Source organism: Marmota marmota, unplaced genomic scaffold (assembly GCF_001458135.2).
Source record: "Marmota marmota marmota unplaced genomic scaffold, marMar, whole genome shotgun sequence".
In the NCBI taxonomy this organism is placed as follows: Eukaryota; Metazoa; Chordata; class Mammalia; order Rodentia; family Sciuridae; genus Marmota; species Marmota marmota.
In genome coordinates, this window is record NW_025999932.1 from 36,248,259 (window position 1) to 36,275,316 (window position 27,058).

At 37.9% G+C, this 27,058-nt stretch overlaps 1 protein-coding gene across 8 annotated transcripts in view; it reads right to left on the reverse strand.

Moving 5' to 3' along the window:
- Positions 1 to 25,966, reverse strand: part of Rnaseh2b (ribonuclease H2 subunit B) — a 63,321-nt gene extending 37,355 nt beyond the window's left edge. For 3 of the 8 annotated variants that reach the window (XM_048800901.1, XM_015484261.2, XM_048800898.1), the window contains exons 1-9: positions 25,900 to 25,956; positions 25,723 to 25,794; positions 23,620 to 23,727; positions 19,069 to 19,145; positions 16,366 to 16,480; positions 9,008 to 9,072; positions 7,417 to 7,522; positions 4,924 to 5,005; positions 3,208 to 3,250 (exon numbers count right to left, since the gene is read on the reverse strand). In XM_048800901.1, the coding sequence (XP_048656858.1) occupies positions 3,208 to 3,250; positions 4,924 to 5,005; positions 7,417 to 7,522; positions 9,008 to 9,072; positions 16,366 to 16,480; positions 19,069 to 19,145; positions 23,620 to 23,727; positions 25,723 to 25,753 (627 nt within the window). In that variant the 5' untranslated portion in view covers positions 25,754 to 25,794; positions 25,900 to 25,956. Of the gene's footprint in view, positions 1 to 3,207; positions 3,251 to 4,923; positions 5,006 to 7,416; positions 7,523 to 9,007; positions 9,073 to 16,365; positions 16,481 to 19,068; positions 19,146 to 23,619; positions 23,741 to 24,211; positions 24,365 to 25,722; positions 25,801 to 25,899 lie in introns of those variants that run through there. The other 5 variants (XM_048800899.1, XM_048800897.1, XM_015484259.2 and 2 more) reach the window with 5 other exon arrangements.
- Positions 25,967 to 27,058: the final 1,092 nt, after the last annotated feature.

A 27,058-nucleotide genomic window follows, 5' to 3' on the forward strand; every position in this document is an offset into this window, starting at 1 on the left:
GGGGGGGGGGGGGCAATGAACTGGCACGGTACTTCCTAAACCCAAAGATTGGTGTTAGGAGTCACCTGTGTGGTCCTTGGACCTGCTTAATATAACAAACTAGTTCTGAAGAGGAGAGCCACAATCAGACAGACAAGTTGAGATTAAGTTCTGTGGCTCATGAAAATGGAATAGAATGGAAAAAATATCAGTTGAACTTTTTTAAGAGTGCAAGAAAAGCATGTCAGGTCACTCACTAGGGGTCGGTTGTTGTCATTTTACCTCCTAGCTGGCTCACCAGAACAATGTTTACTGCACAGAGGTCCAAGAGACTCCAGTAGTGAAGGAGACCTCTACCTTAATCTTGCAGATTATACAACAATGTCACAGAAAATAATTTAAGGATGCATTTGGTGAGTAACAAAACAAAAGACTTATTAAAAAGGGAAAGTACACATACAGGAATGGGAGTGCAGGAGATTGCAGAGAGCCTGAGGAAAGTCTCCCTGCTTATAAGACAACATTACTATCATATACTGAGCCATCATTACATATCTGTGAGTATAAGGGAATGTGGGAAGTACAAGTAGACTCATATCTCTTCCCATCTGGGTTTTACTATTACAATGGGAGATGCGGTTGGGGAAGAGGGTCTGGTCACATCTTGGTCAAAGTTCCTGATGTGCATGCTACAAGGAGTTGTGTGTTCCTCCGGCTGCCTTGGAGCTATCCTGCCATGGTGTCTTAGCTGTTGTTTTATTGGCTAATCAGTAAGTGGTGGTGAGGGCTTAAGGTGACAGAATGCAGGTAGGTTTGCTCATGAGTTGCTTGTTCTGTAACATGTCAATGGTTTCAGAGGCATTCCTTTGTTGAGACTCAGTACTCTCTGTACCCCTCAGTTTACCTATCTCACTTCCATCTGAATAGTAAATATTTAATTTAATAAGCAAAATGATCGTGTGTTTTAAAAGCTCACAACCAGACAATATACCAGTTATAAGTTCTTCTTATAAAAAAAATAAAAATTATTGTGGTACATCTTTGCACATGTTATTTCTAGCACATTGTTGAATATATTGGGGGAAAAATTTATTGATAAATTTTTGTTATTTAAAAGACCAAATCACTATGGAGTGAGATTTCTGCTGAAGATTCTTCAGCAGAAATGATGAAGTAGCTCAGAAAGACATTACCAAGGATGTGACTAAATGGGTACAATTCTGGGAAGAGAGGAACAAACACTAGACTAACATGAGGATTTATGTTAGGCCTGGTCTTCTCACTAATACAAAAGATTTGCAAAAAGGGAACTTGGGAACATCTCCAAACACTGATTACATCCAACTTCGTCAGTTGATAGTGACAAATTCAAAAGATTTCAGGGGATGAGGGTAGGAAGCTGAGCCCAAAGCAGAGATGTGACAATAAGGGAAAATGAGGCAAAACACATTTAGATGCAGACTCCATGCTTGCATTACAACTGATACAAGAACGCCTGGTGGCTGCTGGGAGGTATTTCCTGAAAATGATCACGTATACTCCTATAAAAAATCAATCAAACCCTTGGCACAGACAGGAAAGCTAGTAGAAGATATAGTCTATGCTTGTTTCAACTATGGTACATTATCCAGTATAGTTTGTAATGTGCATACCTCATCTAGGAGATAAGGCTGAGGTGCAGAAAGGACAAGATGCTGAGATCCAAATCAGAGCTTGGCAAACTATGGCCCACAGGCCAAATCCAGCTGGCCCTTGATTTCACTAATAAAATTTTATTGGAACCTAGCCATACTAATCACTTATGTATTGTCTATAGCTGTTTCTGCCCTCCAACAACACAGCCCCTGTGCTGTAACACAGACTGTCTATGCCAGGAGCCTAAAACATTTATTATATATCCTTTACAGAAAAAGTTTGCTGACCCTAGATCTAAATCAAAAATGACAAGACCACAAATGACTTAAATTTTGGAAATTAAGAAACAGAAAACCGGAATGGAGAAGAATAAACTTATGAGATATATTACTCTAAAAGGTATCAAAGGCTTGCACTTTCTAGGCTAAGTTTATATCAATTCATGAATTACATCTAAGTTTCTAAGGAAGATAGACATGTGGGAGAAAGAAATACGCTTTATTTTTTGAGGTAGAAAAATAAGAAACAAACACTTTCAGAGCATCCTATTATTTTACTCTTTGTCCCCTGGATACTGTCAGAGATTAACTACGGAACTGGAAGAAGCATGTGTCTGACCTAGGATGTCCTTAGATCTTACAGCAACTGACTTCTGCCCAGTGCTCTTCTTCAAAGGAAGCAAAAGATGCACCTTCTTTGACAACTGCTGAATGTGGCCCCAAATAAACACTGATGCACTTTCAATTTTCAGTCCTTTTCTAAAAATCAAAGAAAGCTCAACAAAAGCAGCTTTTTAAACTGCTAACCCCACCTCCAAATAGGACTTGATAGGAGAAAATTCCTGAGCACGCTGAGTACCTTGAAGGCCAAGCAATGAATGCAGGGGGAAGGAAAGCTGTTTTGTATCTGTGTTCTACTGCACATGCTCAAAGCTTCAAGTCCTCTGCTGGCTGGAGAATGAGCTCATCCACAGCAGTGCATGTGTTTATTCCCCTGCCTCAGAGCAACACTTACTCATCTGAGATCTGGTCTAGACTAAGGGATGCTACAGTTCAGGCATGGGTTATGATTGGCTTTTCTAGTCTATGGATCTAGGGAATAAACACAAGCTATAGAGGAGCTAGGGAGAGCTGTTTGAGGATGTTTGGAAAAGGAGGATTCTCAATAACAGATGGCAACTACAACTAATTTTGTTAATCATTTCAGATTCAGAATAGAAACATGGTCATCCTTATTCATCTTTGAGTTACAAAACTCATGCTCGATGTGCCTCTGGGCTATTTATAATTAGATTTGGCAAAATGAGTTTTAGTTGTATGGTTCTGGGTCATTAATGAAAGTAATTAAATGGCTTAGCCTACTCAAGAAGGCTTCATTTTTATTATATATCTATAATATTTTTATAGAGGTGCTTTCTAAAATGAACTTGGTTTTCACTTTGGGTAAAATCTACAATAATTAAAAATACTCATGGAGAACCCAGAATAATATATATTCCATATTGCACCACTCCATGAAAGATGGATTTTGTGTGCTTTAATATATATACTAGAACAAATTAAACTCAAAAATATCTTGGTCCCAGTTTCTTACCTTTGATGGAGGGTTTGGCAATGGAGCTGAAGGTTCTGGAAGCCTGAGGAAGTTAAGAAAGATCACAGCCATGAGTTTTCATTGAAAGGCAAATAGAAACTGGGCAACTTAAGACTTAAGAGAGTCCTGCTTTTCATATAGCTTTGCCACTATAGATCCTCCTGTTCAATCCCCTCAAAGTAAAGAATGGAATCTCTTTAAATTAATGCATCTTCATTTTGCTACTTAATCCCTCATATTAAAACTGTTTAAACAGAAAAACACTAAACCCATTTGTTGAAACACAGTGGGTTTTTGTTGGCCTCCACAAATTAGAGTTTTGGCACTGGAGTGTTTTTTCTTCATAAATTATGATGCTACCATTTATTTAAAAGTGAATAGCATTATAACTGTTGACAAAAGCCACACAAACTTTTCTCCCTTTAAAAAGAAGTTTAACTGGCATGCTCTGTCTTCCAAAGTCTTTAAATCAAACTTGAAATTTTAGGGAAAGAAAAAAAAAAACTAAACAAATAATGGAATACAAAGATATAGTCTCTAATAAAACAAGCAGCTAAGAAATCCAAGGGAATATTAAACAGAAGGATGGTTATCAATTTAAAACAAGCTTTCAATATGCTTTAACTAGTATAAGGACCAATTTCCACTGACTGTTTTTAAAGCAGGATCTGTGGAATTTGCTGAAAACAACAAACAACTCTATTATTATCTATTATGGATTTTTAAAAAAAAATAACCATATTCTTCCCTATCATGGATTATTAAAGAAGCAAAAGGATTTAATAAGGATTGGGAAAAGCTATTAAATCATCATAAATATAAGCTCTTAATAATGGCTAAAATCTTGAAAATAAGCACATACTTTTCAACAAAAGTATGGTCTTTATATTATATTAAAGATCTTTAGGGGTTGTGGCTCAGCGGTAGAGCGCTCCCCTAGCAGTGCGAGGCCCTGGGTTCAATCCTTAGCACCACATAAAAATAAATAAAATAAAGGTATTGTGTCCAACCAACTACAACTAAAAAATAAATATTAAAAAAAAGATCTTTAAAAAGGAAGGAATGAAAATCAAATCATTCTTAAAACTGTTCTTCCATCTCTAAAGGACAGAGATTATTTTCCACGTGACTTTCAATTTGAAGTACTCAGCATTATAAAGGTAGTTAGTGAACATCTAATGGTAGTGAAACGGTATAAAACCTTTAATACAATTTTCAAAAATATTTTACATGCCATCCACCCTTCCTTTCCTATCTCTTTCTCTTTAAATGATCACAAAAATCAAGTTAGTTAAGTCTCACTGGGGATAAAACTTTAAACACATTTGTCCTCTAATACAAAAAAAAAAAAAAAATTCCAATCCCTAAACTCGCTAGTTGCTGTAATCAGTTTCTACCAAATCAGTTTATTCCATTCAATGTCCATTAAAAATCCTCTCCAGGGTTGGGGTTGTGGCTCAGTGGTAGAGTGCGTGCCTAGCATGTGTGAGGCACTGGGTTCAATTCTCAGCACCATGTATCAATAAATAAAATAAAGGTCCATTGACAATTAAAAAAATATTTACAAAAAAATCCTCCCCAATCCATACAGTATAAGACAAAGCTCAAGAATAATCTCTTATCACACAGTGATATCATATGCCACAGAGAAACCTTTTGCTGGGGAAACCAAGAAGCACAAAGGTCCTTGTTCATTAGGACTACACCAACACTTACTTTAGATATTTGGATAAATCATCACTTAATTCTTTAGGGATATAATCAGATATCAGACCATGGGCATAACGAATGTAATCCTCTGAAATAAATGAAAGAGAGTGAAATAAAACAATTAGGAATAATTACAGTGATTTTAGAGTCAAATTGACCAGAGTTCAAATTCTTGGTCTATATGGATTTAGGAAACTCATTAGGCTCTAGCCTCAGATTCCTTGTTGGTAAATGGCGATACTAATATGATGTGTCAGAGCAGAGATGTGATGATGATATATGATATAGCATGATACCAAAGATGTGATGATATAACATAGTAGACATGTACTAAATTAAGGACATGAAAAGCAAAAATTCAGGGTTGCTTTGTTAGTTGAAGCCTTTGAATACAAATAAAATTTAAAAATCAGATGTGATAATATTAAATATTAATGTCTCTTTTTTCTAAGGCTAATCTTTTCTAAATCTGCTCCAAATAACAAATATAATCATTGAATAGTAGTGATAATATTCATTTAAGATAAATAAAATAACATGATTTATCTCTATTAGGTATTTGCTTCATAAGAACACTACATATATTTTGAACACTATATATACTTCCAAATAAAATGCCTTTTAAAACCTGAAACACAACTCACACAGCAGAATATAATATTAGTTCAGGGTATCTGAAGTCATAGTACTAAAATGCAGCTCTGCCATTGATTAAAAACAGCCAATAAAATCTGTTTCCAAATGCCGCTCTTTAACTCGGTCCTGTGAGCAGATTATGTGGGGCAATCAAACTTAATCAGGAGATGGAATGACCACAGGGGGAGATGAATTATCAAAAAGCAAAGCCCGGGTCTGCTGCAGAGATGTTTACTTGCTTCCTTGCTTTCCTTCTTTTCTGTCTTCAAAATAAGGCAACAATATACCCCAGTATTACTTAGTAAATGACTGCAGTCTGGTAGTTACCTGATCTTGAAAATCTTTAGTAGAAATTTTCATGGCTGATGTAGAACACAAAGTTATCATTGGACCCTTCTTAAAATGTGCTCAGGGTTCTGGGCTAGTAATTTATCCAGTTAGTCATGAAGAGACAAAGAAAACTATTTTAAGAAAGTCAGTTTACAGGTCATTCATTCTCTGCTTTTGGTACCATACCCCAAGCTAAAGATCTAAAAGTATGTAAAGCTTACTTTATGGCTGGAACACTAACCAGCAATACAGCCATGCCCAGAAACTTAGATGTAGAGTCTTGGTGAAAACCCTGGACTCGGAGCATAAGACCTTATTTATCAGCTAGAATAAACCATCCATCTCTCTGAGACTATAGTTATCAATTTTTAAAGTAAGAAGACCTGTCTATAAAACTCTCTAACATCCCTTCTTCTGCAAAAAAGAAGGAGGAGGAGGAGGAGGAGGAGGAGGAAGAAAGAAAAAGAAAAAAAGAAAAATAAATAAACCACATATATGTGGTTTCATTGGTCAACTCTCCATCCATCTCCCCTTGTGATTCACTACTTCCTCCTCTTCTGTTAAGGCCAATTAAAGACACTGACAGTTCATGAATTTGGTATGGCAAGCATGCTGTTCACCACCCCCCAAATGGCAGTGGCCAGCTATGTCAATAAGTAATGAGTTGTAAAATAGACTTCTGCACATCAAAGACCGTCTGAATAATCCATCACAAAAAAGGTACCTATTCCTCATATTAATTTTTTTTAATGGCTAAAGTCAGGTATTGAAAATTGTATAGCCAGAACAGGGGAACACAGAACCTTGAAGCTGAAGGTCAGAATAATTTCTGTCTCACCCTTTCAGAATGCTAATTGCACTATATAATTGTTTTTATTTTTAAACAATGCACACATACACTATATTGGAAAAAGCAAAAGAATGTAGTACCTTAATAACCTAAGAAAATTGCTAAGTGAGTCAATTTTCATCTAAAATCAAAACATTTAAAGCTACCTTAGGAATTAAGCTTTATGGCAGTAAGATGCAAAAAGAAGCAGCCCATTAGAAACCCTGAACCAGAGGAAAGGCACAAGAAAAGGGCAAAAAGCATGGGCTTGAGAGTGAGAGAAGCTCCACGAGTAGCTCGGTTTTGCCATTTGCTGGTGGGTAACTGTGGACTGAACCTTGATTCTCATGGGACTTCCTGGGGTGATCAGGAGACAATGTTTGTATCCTGGCAACCTAGCCAAGGGTCTGGCACATAACATACCCTCAAGAAATGACAGCCAGGCTTCTCAGGGTTGCTATTACTGTTGGTGCAAAATAATTATTTGCTGAATGAATGATTCAGGTGCCATTCAGTGAGAGAACTGATCTGTTAGAAACAGCCTTTGATTCTGAAATAGGGTGTACAATTGCCCTAATCTATGAAAAACATTGGCAAGAATGATGCTTCAGTGACATTAAAGATTTTTAAATTCTCAGATACGCATTTGCACATAAGCAACTTACTCCAGACAAAAATTATTTCTGATAAAGTGGTTTACTTACCTTCCTTGTCACTCAAAACCTGGTTACCAGAGAAAAATGCAGATGACTGCACCCGAGCACTGACAGTGACATTACTGGTTTTTAATGCTGCCACAGTTTGTTTAACCTAGGAAGCAAACATAGGGCAGAAATCGGAGGAATCTTCAACATAACTTTAGAAATGCATGACTTTCCAGATGACCCTCGTTCCACTTAAGATCCAGGAAGAAGTATTTGAGAACCGAGCAATATCTCCACCAAATATTACATGCTTGGAGAGAGGCTGAGGGCAGACACATTTCTGGATGACCTCAGTACGTGGACTTCCTGAGCCTACGCAATATGAGAAGCAACATAAGGTGGTGACTGAAGCACTGACTCTGGAAACAGGCTGCTTTGGTTTGCTCTGTGACCAATCAGTCAGCCTCTCTGTGCTTCTATCTGTGCATTAGGCATAAAGAGTATCCACCCCATTGGACTGCTGTGAGACAATGAGTTAATGCATGTAGAACCCTTAGAACAGAACCTGGTACAAAGCTTCTATGTTAGTAATTTCTAAACAGAACAAAAAATATAAAATTTCCCAATAAGCATAAACTTCACTTTATGGTCATATCATTATCACTTGCTAAAAGCAAAAATGAAATGCCAAGGTTTTGCTCAGCATTTTCACTTATATATAATATGCTATGACATAGCACATGACAAGTGGAACATGATGGCACTTACTAAATTTTTTGTTACTTTGTACAATAGGAGCCTGACTAATTCTACAGTGTTCATTTGCATGTTTCGACTCCAGTTTGCTCAGTGATATAGTGTGACAAACGAGTATGGCCTTCACATGTAAGATCCAAGGGAACCTTAGGAAACAGAATTATAACTACTGGTCCGCACTGATCTTGTAAAAACTAAGATTCTTAATCCATGTGAAAGTACATGATACTTTCCTTAGACCAGTGGCAATTTATTTTTTTTTAACTACAACCCACAGTAAGAAATATACAGCAATTTGACATCAAACACATATACAAGAATACATTTCATAGAGTCATCCTTAACATTTACTTGTACTCTGGGCTATATATATGAACCCATTCTGTCTTGTCCTAATTCATTCTGTCCTGCTCCATTCCAAGAGAAATACTGGTTGTGATGTTCCTAAATCAATTTTAAAAATACTGCCCTGGACCTTAGATTAGGTCAAAATCACTAAGACATACGGTTTGCCATGATCCTTCTTCAGCATTTGGACACTTAGAGTGGACTAACTTTCTCTAAGCTTGAACAGCTTTCTCCTGCCATCTCTTGCCTGGCTATGTGAGCAACACCACCTTGGAGATACCTGTGCAGCCAACAGCAGTGAAGAGGCCTGCACTGTCTGGCTTGGAAGATTCAAATCTGTACTAATCAACAGCCAGAAACACTTTCATTTAGGACCAGAAGAAATGAGGATTCAGGTCAAATAAAAATACCAAGTTTCTTTTCAGTCTTGGATATCTTTATACAGTTTTCCCATTTTCACTACATATATAGGATGGTCTTTGGATATAGAGTTTTTTTTGTTTTTTGTTTTTTTGTTTTATCACAAGACACTAGAGAGGTACTATACCTTTTTTTCCAGCCACTTCAATGTCTTCTCTTTGCTATACTTGTAATATTTCTTGTTGCCTATTTCTGGATTAATGGGGGAAAAAAACCCTTAGGACAGTGAGTTAAAAAACAAAACAAACAAACAAACAAAAAAGCTCAAGGTAACATCACATACAATAATTTAAAATTTTTCATAATACATTGTTGAAAAGCCCAACCTATAAACCGGAGAACATACTTGAGACATTTTTTTAAAAACTCCCAGAGTTTAGGGACCTCAGAAATGATGTAATCACAGAATGAGTATGAATTTTTAAAAACCCTCAAGTCATACAAACAACACTGTAAAAAAGGTAATTTTTAAAACGCAGCAATCTAACATGCTAAATAATCTCAATTTTTCTGAATTAATTTTAAGTTCACCTCAATGTTTTCAAAGAAAGACTTTCCTTTCTAAAATAAAAAACTGCAGGGGGTGGGAGGGATAAAAACACTAAAATCAGGCAGATGCCTGTGAAGGTCCATGTTCAGGGGCAAAAGAAACAAAAACATCTTAACTACTCAATGCTGCCCTGGTGGAATTGGTGCAGCAACAGATATATGCTTCTTTTAAAGTATTACTAACATAGTCATAGATATTTCAGGGGAATTGAGATTTATGGTAGGCTCAACTTGGCCCTTTATGGATATAAAAGTTCTGACTGTTAGAAATTATACTTCTCCTCACAATCCACCTAGCTTCATACGCTACGTCATTAAACCAGGATTTCCTCCATAACACGTTTAGTCCGTGGTATTTCTTCTTCCTGTGTGGTTAGCAAGGGCAGCTCTCCCACTCCAGCCTCCTTTATGACCATATAGGAGTCATCTTTACGGCTACTGGAAACTTTAAGGCCAGTGCAGACCAACCATCTGTGAGCTATACAGCATGACACTTCCCCTTCCTCCCCTCCATATCACGGGAAATGGAAACTGCTTATTCAGGGATAGTTTTCTGCAATCCAAATGGTTTGAATGGAAGAAAGGCTGGAGGACCCCTGCCCTAGTCTCTGTGCATTTCCTCCCCATTTCTGCCTGTAGTGGTCAAAATGAAGATGGAGTGGGAGCTAAACCTTTGCACCTGTCTCCTGAGTATGTGTCACTGAAGGAGGGACAGTTGCATATGATATTCCATCAGAAATAGGAGGATTTCTGCTCTCCTGAAGCCAGGATAGCCTAGAAAAACAGCCCGCTACAGAAGCAAGACTGGATTCAGTTTCCCTGGAGACAATATCTCGATCAGGACATCAGGGGAAATTTAACAGGACATAGCTCACCCAATAAGTGTACACTGTTGAATGGCCTTTAGAAGTTCCATTCATCACCTGCATCAAGACTCACTAACAAAATTCAGTGCTCAAGTCTGTCCTAAGAAATCCCACCTGTCTCTGCTCTTTACCTCTCTTGTTCCTACCTCCAAAATGCTACAAGAACTACAACTTACATAGTTTTTGTTCTTGGCTCACACTCCCTGAATCACCTAGGCAGACCTCTCCTGTCCCTCTTGGAAATGGTCTCTCAGAAGAAGTCAAAAATACAGACTAAGCCATACATACTTCCAGGGCTCACACAAACACCAGTATGTGTTGTTACCTTGAGAAGCCACTTCATTCTCAAAACCTGTTTTCTCAAGGTGTAAAGCAAGGGTTATTTTGAGCGTGCAATGGAATAGTCCCTACAAACCCTATGGCACAATGCCTGCCGAATAGAAAATAGTTGATATCAGCTAAGCAAAAATGATGACAGTTGATATTTGTCAATTATGTGTCAGAAAACTAACATTTATTCAGGCTCTTCACATACATTTTCTCATTGATGGGCAGAATGGATTTCAAGTGAAAAGCTTTATTTGTACTCATCACAGAAAACCAGGTTTGAGTGACCTAAAGTAAATTGTCCAAAGTCACTAGCAATTAAGAAGCGGCACTGCATTCCCATCCAAGCTGACCTTTCAGCTATGGATCTGATGCTCATTTTACCAAGGACAATGAGATCTACATGCTCCCCTAGGAACTTCTGTCCTCCCTATTCTCTGTGGGAAAGACCTCTCCAGAAGGGTAGCCACAAAACTGCTTTCCTTTGGTTTTCTCTGATGATTTCTCTAAATCTTTTTCTAGCTCTCCTTTGCCCTTCTCCAAGGTCAACTGCACCGTTCTCCTGGAGAGGCTTTATATCCTAGTTCAACAAGACTTTAAACAAGCTCAGCTGGCAAATAGCAAACATAAAGCCCTGAGCCAAGGCTCAACATGTCTGAAGCTAAACTGGTCATCTTCCCAAACTAGCCTCCTGGCTGCCCAGGCTGCCTTGCCTCCCACACTACAGCACCTGATCCCAAGGCGACGGGAAGTATGGAGAATGAAGGAGTCAACCTTATCTTGACATGGGGGAGGGAAAAAACAATTACTGAGTCAAAAATCAGGAGGCCTGGCTTCTAGTGCTGGATTAGTAAGTACATTTAAAAAAAAAAAAATCAACTTTATTTATATAATGAACATATCCACTTTAAGTGTACAATGGGACGCGTGTTGAGAAATAAATGCAGTCATGTACTCATCATGTCCATAAGTTCCCTTGAACCTTTCTGTAATCAATCCTCCCAGCCCTCCCCAGACCACCGGGAACCACTGAGCTATCTTTATAGACTGGTTCTTACTTTATTCTGAAACTTCTTAGAAATGGAATCATATAGTGTGTACTTTTTTGTGTTCATCTTCTTTTGCTCAACAAAATTTCTGTGAGATTCATCCGTTTTATTGTTATTTTAGTGTATTCTGGATTGTTTTAAAAAAAGAAAAGTTAATTGTACAAAGCCACAGGCAAGTCCTTTAGAGGGATTCCAAAAGGACTGCTATCACAGGGGATTGGCAATCTGTGTTATTGTGCCTGAAGAAGTTCCAGTGGGCCCAAATGTAGAGGTGGCAGAAGTGATACTGATGATCATGACCCTAAGTAAGCCTATGCTAGTGTGTGTTTGCATCTTAATTTTTAACACAATTAAAAAAGAAGAAGAAGAGAACAAGAACAACAACTAAAGAAAGCTCACAGAACAAGGATGCAAAGAAAGATCCTTTTTTTTTTTTTTTGAGGCTATATGATAGGTTTGTATTTTAAGCTATTATAAGTAAAAAGTTAAAAAATTAAGAAGTTTATAAAGTAGTTACAGTAAGCTAAGACTAATATATTATTGAAAAAATAAAATGATTTAAAAATAAATTTAGCGTAGCCTAAGTGCACAGTATCAGTAAAGTCTCAACAATGTACAGGGACGTCCTAGGTTTTCACATTCAGTCACCATTCACTGATTCACTGACACACCCGGAGCACCCTCCAGGCCTGCAATTTCCATGCAGAGTTAGTGCCCGGTAGAGGTGTAACAGTTTTTAAAAATTTATACTATATTTTTACTGTACTTGATTTATATTTCTACATACCAATACTTACCATCCTGTTACTTCTGCTTACAGCAGTCACTACAGTAACATGGTGTACAGATTTGTAGCCCAGGATCAACAGGGTATACCAATAGCCCAAGTGTACAGCAGGCTACACCACCTGTTTGTGGAAGCGCGCTCTAGATGTTCATGCAAAAATGAAATCGGCTAACGGCACATCTCAGAACATACCCCCCAGTAATGATCACTATGTCCCAGAATACTACACAGATCCAGTGTATAAACTACAGCTTAATTTTGAAATTTATAAATTTCTAAAAACAAGGAGATCTCAGATATTCATGAAGACCACAGGCGGCCCATAATTATGAAAAATAGCATAGCATGTTCATCCGTGTCCTAAACTTAATATTTGTGAGAGTTAGAAAGTTGGACAGTACGTGTACACACTGGCTGGGTTTTTTCCCTTATGTGTCTGGTGCTTATAAAACTGGCCTCAAACATCTGGAAATACTGGGTTTACAAAATAAAGATGGAATAAAAATGAGTCTACAATTAAATAACATGTTCAGCAATTGGGTAATCAGTTCACAAACCTGAATTTCCCTGATGTATTGTTGAATAAACTGCCTAAAGCAGATTTTCACTTCTGCTTTCTCAATGTTTTCCATAACTGAGAAACTCAGCCCTCCTCTTCTCCCCTGTCTTCTGGGGATAGAAACTTGGCAACTGCACTTGGGGAATTTTAATCAGGTAAGTTTTCCTGGCTCTTCCCATTAATTGCATCAGACAGTGCAATGCAGCTCTGGCTTGCAACATGAAGCAGAGTGTTACGTTCAAGGCAAAGTCCATGACCCCGTATTAGTCCTCTCCCGTGTCATCTCTCCACTGAATGTGAGCTTCTTTGGCAAGAAACGTGCTCTGGGCCCTAGAGCGAGCAAGTAGAGCCTTTCCATTACTAATGAAGCAGGCAAGGCTAAGGTCACGGCCTTCATCGTTCAGAGCACCAGCAGCAGTGGCTGGGCTTATTTATCAGGGGGAACCAAACTTTAAGCAGCCAGTCTTCAATACAATCACCATGATGACCTGGAGGACAGTGCATGAAAATAAGAAAGATCACTGCAGGGGTGAGGACTGTCTGCTCCTTAAGCTATTCCATTTCTGTCTCCTTTCTTATCTTTTTGCCATACAAAGCAAAATCATTAAGAGGGGATACAAAGATTTTAAAAGAAAAAATGTGTTTTCTGTTTTTACAAGAGACACTCTCTAAAGACTCTAACAGAGTATCCTGGAAGTACTTCATAGCTCTAAGAAAGAACAGCAAGTGTCACTATCAGTTCTTTAATTTATTAATACATAAGTTTATCTTTAATCCTGGTTCTGCTACTTCATGTTCTGTGATGTCATACAAGTTACTTAACTCTCTAACACTTAGTTTCCTCATTTTTAAAAATGCAGATTATAATAACAATGAAAGGGCCTTACTGCGATGATTAAGTAATATATGAAAAACCATAAGCACCACCTCCTGCTGTAGTGCAGATCCTCTACCCTTCTCTCTGTGGACAGCCTATAACAACCAGTGGTAAACCTCAGAATGCTGGGCTTTCCCCTGCTGATCTTCATGGAAAAAGATATTCATCTGAGTACACTGTCCTGTACACAGACCTCACATAAAGAAAAATATTTCATATATTTATATTTTGGATGAAGGGATGAAGAACATGTTGTAGGGTTGCTTATACTCAAGTATTCTGATGGATGAGGCATGGAGAATCTCACTTCTTTTTAATTTTTCCTCCCTATTCTTAATTTTTTTTTTGGTTTTGCTTTTAAACTTTCCATTATTTCAAATTTATAAAATGGAGTTCATTAAAGGTAGAATCGGATTATAAGTAAACTACCAAACCTCTGGGCACTGCACGTATCTTTTACTGTAGGACATTTAATCTGAAAATATTTTGCTTTCCCTTACCATCACTTAATAACAAAGAAAGAGAAACTTGAGGACTGGGACTTTAGAAATCTGACTTACATACTTATATAAAGGCTAATAATATAGCCACTTTGAAAAATGGAAGTGCAAATCTTTTAAAAGTCAGGCAAAATTGAGAAGAGATGGAGATTGGGACCAAAGTCCACACAGTGATGCAGCTAATGCCCAGGCTGGGAGAGGGCAGAGACTCGAAGTGAACAAACGCAGAGGCATTGATACTGTTTCAGAATCTTGTTTCCGGATATTGCTTTAAGTTGACTGCTTTTACACATCCCATGGCAGAATCCTGGATAACAACTTCATTGCATCTTCAACTCATGTTAAAGTAACAAAAGTTAAAATGACTTGTAATTCTATTTTCTTTATTACTTTAGTTTTCAAAAATGGTTATGGTCTACTTCATTTGTCACCCACAAAAAGATGCTGTCCCCTGCCAAGCTCAGCATCAGGAACGCCTTTGATGGGGCTGCTTTGATAAAACATTGGCTCCATGCAGCCCTTAGATCCAAACTGGATCCCCAAACAGGGCCAAGTAAGAATCAGTAGCCTCTCAAACATGAAATGCAACCAGTGAGGCTTTCCCCTTCCCACTGTAAGCTTACACTTCTTGGAATCACCACTTTCTTGGTCCCAGAAGAACTGCCATTGTTAACAAACCATCTATGACCCCAGATGGAAATAGCCTCTTGGCCTGTTGTTCTGGTTCTCACATTATGTTTCCAGATTAACCCTGAAACTACTTGGATGATTATTTGAAACCCTGATGCTAAGTGTGTATAGTGTTTTTTAACCCATTAAAACACAAAACTTGTTTAACCTGACACACAATGCTTCACCTCCTCTTCTCAAAACTCAAGAGTAATATCTAGAATTCACCTCTTTGTTCCCTCGCCTACTCCTCCAGCCCCTGTTCCCTGCCTCCAGGATGCCAGCACTGTACATCCTCTTGGTCAAGACATAAACCTAGAAGCCATTCTTACTCTTTCTTTTCCCTGACCACCATTCAGTCACCTGATGTGGCTAGTTTTCCCCCTAAATTGCAGTTCCTCCTAAGCTCAGGCTCTTGTGATATTCTGTCTAGATCACTGCAACAGCCCCTGTGGACCTGGCCTTGGCTTCTTGAATATATTCTCCACACGGTAGCACTATCTTGGTGAAAAGTTCAGAGATGGGCCACCACCAGATGCATACAACGTTCCCTCCCATCTGAACCCGTGCCCAGCATTCCTACCCCATTCCTTACAGCCCCAAACCTTCCCAGATGTAATGAATTTCATGGAACCACCTAAACAGGACAACCTTTTCCATATATCCATGCCTTTGCTATACTGCTGCTCTGACTCATCCTTCGGGACTCCACTTAGGTCACCTCCCCCTGGAAAACAACACGGTATTCACCCACCTGTACCCCACCCAACCCATATGGGGCCTATGCATCCCCAGGAAACACACAGTTACTTCCATCACTGTCTTGTCACTGCCCTGCTTGTTGCTTGCCCCATCAGACTCAAAGAAAAGTGAGGGAAGGGACAGTGTCTTATTTGTTCCCAAAGCCCAGCACTAATATTCAACATTTGCTTCTCATTAGGTACTCAAATACCCCTTGGATCACTAACAGTCGTTTTATATAATTTAACAAATGAAAAATCTGAAGCAGAAAGCAGTTGACTTGCCTTTAGTCACAAAGCTACTTCAAAGAACTGAGACTAAAGCCATGTTTTGTGATTTCTGGCTGTGGAAGAGGCCAGAAGATTTCAGTGGGCATAATTCCAGAGAATGAACAATCCGATGGGACCCAGGAGGGGTACTGACGACTGGAAGCCCATCTGAGTAACACTTTGTCTTCCACTGACACAGAATGGGCATTACAGCTAGGGAGGCTTTAAGCAGCTACATGTTCTGAGAAAGGCCCAGTCTTTCTGCCTGACTTCCAAGGCCCACATACCATACCTTTTTCCTCTGTCACGTGGTGAAGTACTTTCTCAAGTTCAGGAAGTTTCAGCAACAAGACACAATTCGGAAATGCATCATCCACCACCACCTGATCTAGAGGCTGAAACTTTCCCTGGAAAAAACACTTTGGTCAGTTACAATGCAAGCATCCCAGCCAAAACACACACGAAAAGAGAAAAAGACATATCTCATGGTCTGTCCCTGCAACTTAGTTCAGAGCCTCTGTTCCATCTAAGAAACCCCTAAATGGGGACAGATTCTAGGACTGATGCAGGGCTCCCTTTAAGAAGCTCTTTTGAGCACTTGGTTTCCAAGCAGCAAGCACCCTACCCCAGGGGTACAGTCACCATACGAAACAAGAAACAAAATTCTAGAAAAGTACATGAAGCCACAGAAACTTGCAAAGATGATAGTGATTGCCTAGGGCTGGTCCAACCACTCAACTTGAAGAAGAGCCCCAGAGCAGGAGCCCCACCATCACACAGGCCTGGAACCAGCCCAGATGGGCCCAGAACATTCCTCGGCCTCTCCATCCTCATTCCACAGCTGAAGAAAGAAAACCCAGCCACTTAAAGAAAAATTCAAAAGTAAATCCACTCCTGTTAGTGCTGTCAGATAATGCTTCCAAATTAAGAGGAAGAAAGAGAGAGAGAGAGAGAGAGAGAGAATGCTAGAGGGATACATAAATGAAGGTGTACTCAGGCTAAGCCAGGCTCAGCTAGTTAAGTCCATAAAGCCTGGGTACCAAAAGAAGAAAACTGTAGACCATAAGAATCCAGCACACACACACACACACACACACACACACACACACACACACAGAATCCAGACCACTATTCTTCTCAGTTAAGTTTAATTCTTCTTAGCTTTACTAATTACAAAACTAACCACTTACTCATGGATATTACTTATACTTGAAAACCCACTATAAGTCAGTTTGGACTCAGGTATTGAGCAGAAGAACATGAGTGATGCAAGCTCATCACTTTAAGGGAAAGAAAGCACTTGTAGCCTATAATAAAACTTGAACTTTCAGGCAAAAATCAGAACTGTGGAAAACTTGTATCTCCCACTATCACAGCTTCTCAATACTTCAAGGATTTTTTTGATGGTAGTAACTGATATGATATGAATATGGAATCTGCTTGCCATTGGGGCTCATGGGAGCTGTTTGGGGGTGGAGCCCTCATGAACAGATTAATCCTTTCTTACATGAGTGAGTTCAAAGGACTAGATTAGTTATTACAAGAGCAAGTTTATCCCTCATGTTCTTTCTTCTGCAAATATGTTTGCCTTTCTATTTTCACCATGAGTTAAAGGAACATAAGACCTTGACTAGTGCCATGCTCTTTGAATTCCCAGCCTCGAGAACCCTAAACCAAAGTAAACCTCTTTTGCTTATAAAATTATCCACTTTCAGGTGTTACAGAAACCAAATTGAAGTAAGACATTTACAAAGGGTGTGTATGTATAAACTGGGATGTATTAACATTTGGAAGATTTATATAACTCAGTGAACCAATATTTTTCAAATAAACCAAAACATGATGTTATAAAAAAAGATCCATGCTAAGTGAAAAACAAACCAGTGGATTTTAATGTAAGACAGCATGGAAGGATCATTGACAAGGGTTCAGATTCCACTTTATGACTAACCTTTAAGAAACTTCTCCCGGGACTGGGGATGTGGCTCAAGTGGTAGCGCGCTCGCCTGGCATGCGCGGGGTGCTGGGTTCGATCCTCAGCACCACATAAAAATAAAATAAAGATGTTGTGTCCACCAAAAACTAAAAAATAAATATTAAAAAAATTCTCTCTCTTTAAAAAAAAAAAAAGAAAAGAAACTACTCCTTATTGATTTTTGAAGTAATATCAGAGAAAAATATCCAAAATTATCTTAAAAGGCTATCATGCCCTTTCCTCCCTGTTCTGATTATATCTCTGTGTGAGGCCACATATTCTTCACACAGTTCCACCAAAACAATAAACAGGCTGAATGTATAAACAGACATGAGAATTCAGTGATCTTCTTTTAAGCCAGCCATTAAAAACACTGCCACATGCCTTATTAAATTTTGTTGTTTGTTTCATTAAAAATGTGTTATTTATGTCAGTTTTAATTCCTAATATAGTAAATATTGAAAATTAGAGCTCATAAAAACATATGCTTTTGGAAACCCTTAATAAGTGTCAACATATTATGAGACCAAAATGTTTCAGAACTTTAGGTTGAAACTAATATTTTTTGTAAACTCCATCTTTCTATTACAAGGGTAAATTTTATCTATCTGGAATTTCTTAAGTCTCAACTATATCTTCCTCAATAAGCTTTCATTAGATATGTCCCTATATCACCGTCTCACAGAAGATAAACCCTTCTTCTCCTAAAGCTGGTGGTCAATTTTTACGTGTATCTGGGCACTTAATGATAAATGTTTTCAGTGTCAGGCTTTGTCAACCAGTAAGGCACAGAGCACTGTGAGCTAAGCAATTCAGAAGTGATGGGCAAGCTAATATCAAACTGGATCAAGATTGCAGCGCTGCTTCTAGGCCTGTGTGTGGGTGCTCTGACCTGTCCTAGCACACAGGATACATACCCTCCATACTTACCAAATTAAACCGGAAGTGCAGGGAATCTACATTTGAAAAGGAGAGCAGGAAGATGAGGTCATTGTAGATGACCCCCACTGGGAAACTCACCTGTTTGTTGGCCAGTATGAGGTAGTGGAGGAGCAAAAACAGGGGGTCCATGGGTGTGGCGAAGTGCAGGAGACCTCCTAGAGGTTAAAAGAACAGTAGGGCTCAGGAAGGCAAGCTGGTGAATTCCTGCTGACCTCAAGGTGAGAATCATTCACTGACAAACACATGTGAAATCCCCAATCCAAAAGGTCTTCTTATACAGGTCAAAGAAATTTACTGATCTAATAACACCTGTGACAGCTCATCCTACCAAGCCTTAGTGCAACAAGTGGCAAGAGATGCCTCAATTTGAAGGCTGTCATTTTTTTCAATCACAGATTTCACAAATTTCTTACAAAAATCTTTACATTTCTACCTTAAATCTTGCTTCTTTCACGTTCAAACAGTCTCAAAAGGCAGAATATGCTCCACCAGATTTTACTTCAAAAAGTTGCAAATCCCTGTGTGAAGAATGGAGCTAAGACACTGAAATCTGATTTTAACTTTCCATTTCTTTTTCAGAATTCGTATTTTATAAAGCCTTCCATCCCCAAAGAAAGTAGAGGTGGGGGTAGCACAGAGGGAACCTAAACCAGGCAAACATTGGGAAACTCATATAAATCTATCTATAAAGCTCCAGTAAAAAGTAATTTCCTGTGCTTTTGAAAAGGAAGCCCTGGGAAAGCACTGTTATTCTCTTGGGACAGCTTCTTCTGGGCCTGGGGGCTCAAAGCTCATCAGGCACTTCACTAACCCAGATCCAATACCAACCCCTGCCCCCAAAGCAAAAGGCAAAATGGTAGCAATCAGCTTGAACAAACCCAAAATCCCACTCTCTGGCTGAAGGAAACAGGCAATCACAAAAAAGGCTCCTGCTTCTCTTTCCTCTATTGAACTCCCCTCCAAGGATCCCAGACAACTCCCTCCCACCCTTCCACAGAACTGCTTTGGAGGAGGTATTTTCATCAAAATAAACAAATTCAAAACAATAAACGATTCACTTACCCCTGCCCAAGTGTTTTATTTTGGTTTCAGGAAACGTGTACTTACATTTATTTTCTAATTGAGCAACCTACCTATAAAGACAAGAAATCCTAACCCTAAACCATGAATATATATTTATAGTTTAGATCAAAAATATATATAAATATACATATATTTATAATTTAAGGTAAGGATTCATATATATGTATATATACATACACATATATCTACACATATATCTACACATATGCACACACATATATATATATGAGAATCCATTTCATAGTAAGGAAAAAAATTCATAGTAAATTTTCCCCATGTCCTTTCATGGTACAGAACAAAAAAAATTCAAAGAAGCAGTTTTATGTTATGACACTATTTAATTATTTTGAAAAGTGAAAGCTCATAAAACCATAAGTTTTAAGTTAACCTTATATGAGGTATCCATTATATGCAAAAATTAGAAACAGGTTTCCAGATCGAACAGTGACATCTTGGTGGCTATTCTTAAAAACAGTTCTTTTCTTTAGAATTAAGTTTAAAAAGAAGACAATGGTAAAAAAAAAAAAAAAAAATGCATGTGAAATAAATTTGTTGTGATGTGAAGATAAATTTGTTGTAAAGAAAAAAAAACAGTCTATTAAAAATAAAGGAAAGAAAAAAGTGAGTACCAACTCAAGACATCCAAGATAGATGAGCAATCACGGCTGCCCAATATTTTCCTGTGTTCTGTGTCTCTCAGCTACATTTGACGGCAAGTGTGTTACATTAGAAACCCTAACTCTCACATACTGCCAGATGAATATACACATCAACAACAATGAAAAGGGAGTACTCTCCACCCTCTAGGCTACACACAAACTACCATTGCATTTGCTCAACTAAAAACTGCTTCAATTTCCTCATGGAAATAGGTATGCAAAACTAATCAAAGCAACAAATCCTTCTTTGGGAATGTCTTAGAAGGTGGACAAAAATGGCCTGTGTATCTTAGCACTCAGTGGTAACACAGAGCCAACAGAAAGCACTCTTAAAAAGCAGTCAGAGTACCCAAACAGGCAGAAGAGCAATGGAACAGACCAGAAGATAGAGACAAACCCACATAAATGCAGTTATCTCATACTAGACAAAGATGCCAAAAACATACATTGGTGAAAAGATAGCCTATTAACAAATGGTGTTGGAAAAACTGGAAATTCATATGTAGCAGAATAAAATTTAACCCCATCTCTCACCCTGCACAAAAATTCGATTCAAATTGGATCAAACACCTAGAAATTAAAATCTTGGACCTGCTAGAAGAAAATGCAGGCCTAACACTCTAACATGTCAGCTCAGAAACTGACTTTCTTAAAAAGATTCCTAAAGTACAAGAAGTAAATCAATAAGTGGAATGGCATCAAATTAAAAAGCTTTTTCACAGCAAAGAAAACAATCAAGAGTGTGCAGAGAAAGCTACAGAATGGGAGAAAATCTTTGCTACCTGCTCTTCAGAGCATTAATATCCAGGATATACAAAGAACTAAAAAAAATCTAACACACAAAAAAAAACAAAAAACATGATCAATAAATAGGCAAAGGAATTAAACAGACACTGCTCAACAGGAAATATACTAATGGTCAACAAATATATGAAAAATTGTTCAATATCTCTAGAAATTAGAAAAATGCAAATTAAAACTACACTGAGATTCCATCTCACTCCAATCAGAATGGCAATTATCAAGAACAGAAGTAACAATAAATGTTAGTGAGCATGTGGGAGAAAAGGTACACTCACACATTGTTGGTGGGACTGCAAATTGGTACAAATTACTCTGGAAAGCAGTATGGAGATTCCTCAAAAAACTAGGAATGGAACCACTATTTGACGCACTATCCCACTCCTTGGTTTATATCTAAAAAATTTAAAATGAACATGCAACAATGACACAGCCTCATCAATGTTTATAGAAGCACAATTCATAACAGCCAAACTAGAGAACCAACCTAAGTGCCCTTTAACAGATGAATGATAAAGAAAATGGTATGTATACACACAATGGAGTATTACTCAGCCATAAAAAAAAAATGATATTATGGCATTTGCCAGTAAATGGATGGAACTGGAGTCTATCATGCTAAGTGAAATAAGCTAGTCCAAAGGTCAAAAGTCAAATGAGAATGAAAGGAAGGGAGAAAGGATGGGATAGGGAAAGACAGTGGGATGACTCTGACCTAACTTTCCTATGTACATATATAAATACACCACAATGAATCTCACCATGTGTATCTTGAAGATATCAGTTTAAAAAAAGAAAAAAAGATCAATGGAGTAGAGGGAGGTGAACAAGAGGTGGGAGGAAGGGAGCGGAAGGCCTGGGGACTGAATTAGAACAAACTGTATTTCATGCTTCTATAATTATGTCAAAATAAATTCTATTTTCATGTATAACTAAAAATAAATAATTAGGGGGTAAAAAAAGAAGCAATGAAAGTGGGCAGAAGAAATGCACAATGCCTCATATACCCAACCACTGCTGGACCCCAACCCGCCCCAGAACAGGGGTCAGAACACAGCTCTCTTGGTACCCTTTCTCCCTCTGAATCTAGAGCTTGGTGGTGAGGTGTGTGTGTGTGTATGGGGGTTGGGCATCCTATCGTTTGAATCTGCAATGTCCCCTAAAGGCCCATGTGTTAAAGGCTTGAGCCCCAGAGTGCCACTACTGGGAAATTACAGAATCTTCCAGGTTTTTTGTGGGCAGTCTTGGGTTATTGCAGGTATTCCCTCAAAGGGAACTGTGGGAACTCAGCCTCCACTTCTTCCAATTTTTCTTTTGTTTCTGTCCATGAGCTGAGCAGTTTTGTCACATGCTATTACCATGATGTTCTGCCTTGTTAAAGGCCCAAAGCAACAGGGCCAACCAATCATGGATGGAAACTTCCAAAACTGAGCCAAAATAAACCTTCTCTTTTTATGAGCTGATTATCTCAGGTATTCATTACAGTAATGGAAACCTGAGTAACACAGGGGGGCAGTAATTTATATGAAAAGTATTTTTTTAAGGTTGCTATATTCTAGTGTCTAGAAGCTATACAAATATCCAGTTTCAAAAAAATGATGTTAAAAACTTGAAGATCCTCAAAAGAAAGTCTACAGTCAATGAGATAGGCACTCCATGATACAAAGGTAATCTAACTTCTGCCTGAGGATATGGTAGCGTTTTAGGAGACAACACTGGTTAGTTTAAACTTTCCTAGGCATCAAAGACACAAGTAATAGGGGTTGGTATTGAGGTTGGGGTTCAGTGTAGAGCGCTTGCCTAGCACACGTGAGGCACTGGTTCAATCCTCAGCACCACATAAAAACGAAATAGAGATATTGTGTCCACCTATAACTAAAAAATAAAATATTAAAAATATATTTAAAAAAGACATAACTAATAATCTTTCCCTTCTCTTTGATTAAACCCTGCTCTGCTGCCAAGGAAGGATATGCCACTGACCAGACTCCCAACCAGGTGGATGGACCCATAAGCCCAGGTGTGAAGAGTGGAAAAGCAAGAGTGCATACTTAGTTACTGGAAAATATTCACATTAGTCACTTACCTGATTGAACTGACTGATTTATAAACCAAGAGTGGTGCTTTTCCTTGAAAACTTTGATTTCAAACAGCTGGTGTAGACACATATTGAACAAGTAAATGGCTCCTTCCCCTGGAAGACAAATCTGGTTTTTATATGTAAGTAAGTTTTCTCTCTCTCATACACACACACACACACACACACACACACACACACACACACACCCCACTCATACACATATCAAACATACTGCCCTACAGTTCTGAGGACTGCTACTAATATGAGCATAAACATACATAGATACATCCTATACACGCTGACTCCCAGAAAAATCTTAGAGCTATTATATGCAAGTGCTTATTTTCCAGCTCTATAATCTTTACTGAACTTAAATCAAAAAAAGTAAAAGTGTAAGTTATTTATCTTAACTACTACAAAGACTTTCTGCATCAGATCAGGGAGAAGGAAAGCCATTCCTAAATTAGCAAACCCTAAGAGTTCAGCTAGATGGTCTGAGCTGCCACATGGGTCCCTGTCTCCAGGGCACCATGTTCCCCGCCCCCCACCCCCCCAGCCCCAACACACAGGGATCAACACAGAAACCAAGTTCTCTTACCCCACAAGTCAATCCAAATAGGGAAGACAAGGATATGCTTCAAGATATAGGGAGTAATTAAAGCCCCACTCAACCGAAAAGCTGAAAGGATTTTCGTTTACTTCTCAAAAGAGGGTAGGAGCCCATTCATATATTCATGTTTGATCTCTTCAACTAATGAAAAGAAGAAAAAAAAAATCTTTCCAACTGGAGTACCATCTCTGGAGTCAAGACCCTGAGCCTGAACTTGTCTCCACCAAGAGCTGGGTATGCGCTCTTAGGGAAATTATATAAACCTTTTTGTGCCTCTCCTTCTACATCTGTAAAATGGGGCAATATTGCACTTATCTCATAGTTTTTTTTTTTTTAATAAGGGCTAAAAAACCCAGAAAACATAAATAACACAGTACTTAGCATATAGTATGTGCTCAGCAAATGTTGGCCTTTATTTTTTCTTGCCAGTGTAGCAAATAAGAACATTTGTTCCTCTATTCCTATGATAATTAGACAAAACCAAATTTTTAGAAGAAATCTGGCTTTTGTTAAATGCTTTAGAATCTGTACTGCTACCCAAAACTTCTCTTGAACAAACACTTCTCACCTCAACTTAGGCTTAAACATGACACCAATTACATTCAATTTCATTTTAGGGAAAAGAACATTGGAGGAAGTCATGAATTTTTTCACCTCTCTTGTTGCTTCTATTGATCATGTCTCTCCAACAATAAGGCACTACCCATTTGCTTTCCCTCATTTCACTATCCAGCATTATGGGCACCAGGAGAATGCTCTCATCTGCTAAGAATCAGGTATCTACTCAAAAAAACACCACCAATATCACTATACTACATACGTACAGAATATTTTAATATTTTTGCCTAAAAATCAGAAGATAAAACTGAAAATACGCTGAATGTAAAGTTAAAATAAAACTGATATCCAAGAAAATATTAATCTCTTCAATGTACAATACTTTTAATTAAAAAGAAAATCATCCCTGACAGGAGAAAAAACAACATACTACTTTTTGGCAGGAATAAAATAAGGGAAGTACAGTTAAAAATGAAACTAATCAAAATCTTGGCATGTCAAGTAAAAGCCTTCTGCTTTTTTACTTTGGTTGTTTATTTTACTTTGTAATATAAAATGAATATAAATGAAGGCTAACATTGAATAACTACTAAGAAAAGTTGGCTTAAGAAAGCCAAAGAAAATTCATCTGTTTTCAGAAAGAACTCAAACACGCTACTTTTTTGTTTTGCCAACATTTCTGATGACCTTAAAGTTCTGTGGATTAAAGCTATAAGAAGAAATTTTTCAAAAAATGTCGAGGGGAAATTATCTAGGAAAACTAGGAAATGTCATCAGCTTGCTTTTGTGACCTCATGATGCCATCTTAACTTTAAAAGCTGTTTAGGAAGAAGACGCACCAGTACCAAATGCGTCCATGCACTCATCAGTCACACCAGCCACAGGAAGAAGGACATTCAGGACACCAGCATCTGAGGAACAGGGAGAGAGGGAGAGCTCACCTGAACAAGGGTTAACCAATTTTACAAACATCAGGCCACTTTTCGTCTTCTTTGAAGCATCTTTTAAATATTCTGAAAAGAAATGGGGGTCACAAAATTAAGAGATGCTTGATCTGCTTCTTATTTTACCTACTTCACTGTTTTCCTTCCTAAATTTTAACTTAATTTATCACTTACAAGCTGATGACCGGTTTCTCCAGGAGTTGCAGTGGAATTTCGGGGAGTTTTAATTTATCTGTTTGGGAAGTGATGAGGCTCAGGCTCTGGCGTCACATGGCCTGGGCTATATATAACTTTTGTCACCTTGGGCAAGTGACTTTACTCTCCTGGTTCAAATGCCTTTTCTAAGATGGTGATAATAGGACATGTGCTTTTTAAAGAATTAACCTAGGTAATCTATAGAAAGCACTTATCATAATAAACAGAAATAAATGACAGCTATCATTAATACTATTATTATGAAGCAGAACATTCTTAAAATAAATATTTATTGGACATTTATATTTTTTACCTCCATCATTACTGAATTATGTCTTTTGGCCATTTTTCTGTTAAAATATTCACCTTTTCTCCCCCCTTACTTTATGAGGAATCTTAAAAGGAGTCTTTATAAGGATATTAACTCTTGTTTTTAATTGTTTATAATGAATCTTTTCTGCCATATAAAAATATGAAATCTTCTTGCAATCAGATCGTTATTTTTCAATATGCTTATATCTTTTGTGTCATACTTAAAAGGCTTTCTCTTCCTCAAAAGCATGTGAATTACCTGTATTTTCTTCTAATATTTTTAAATAATATCTCTAACCTATCTGGGTATAAGATAGAGGGGGGAAATCAAGCATTCTTTTTTCAGGGTTGGCCAGATGTATCAACACCATCTACTGAATAAACTCATCATAAAAATATTACCATTATGCAAAAATATTTAAAATACATCTCTAGGTCTGTTTAAAGACATTCCATTTTGATCTACTAAGTATCTCAAATTCTTATTGATTATGGATTTAATTTTAATATCTGGTAAGACAAGTCCTCTCATTTTGTTTCCTTTACAATATTTGACTGTCAAAGTTTTAATCATGCAGATCAAAAGAGAAAGATAAGACAATATCACTGATAACATCTTTTATACACTGTGAATGGCACACTCAGGGAACTCTTTTTAAATTCTGATTAGAAAGGCAATGTAGCAACAGTTTACCAAAAGAGTAAAACAGAAAGCTACGGGGAGGGAAGGGAGCTTTTATTCTCTATGGTCTGTACTCCCTTTGCTCCATTTTGAATCTATATACACTTAGATACAGCAAGCACGTTGAGGAAGTGCTTTAATACA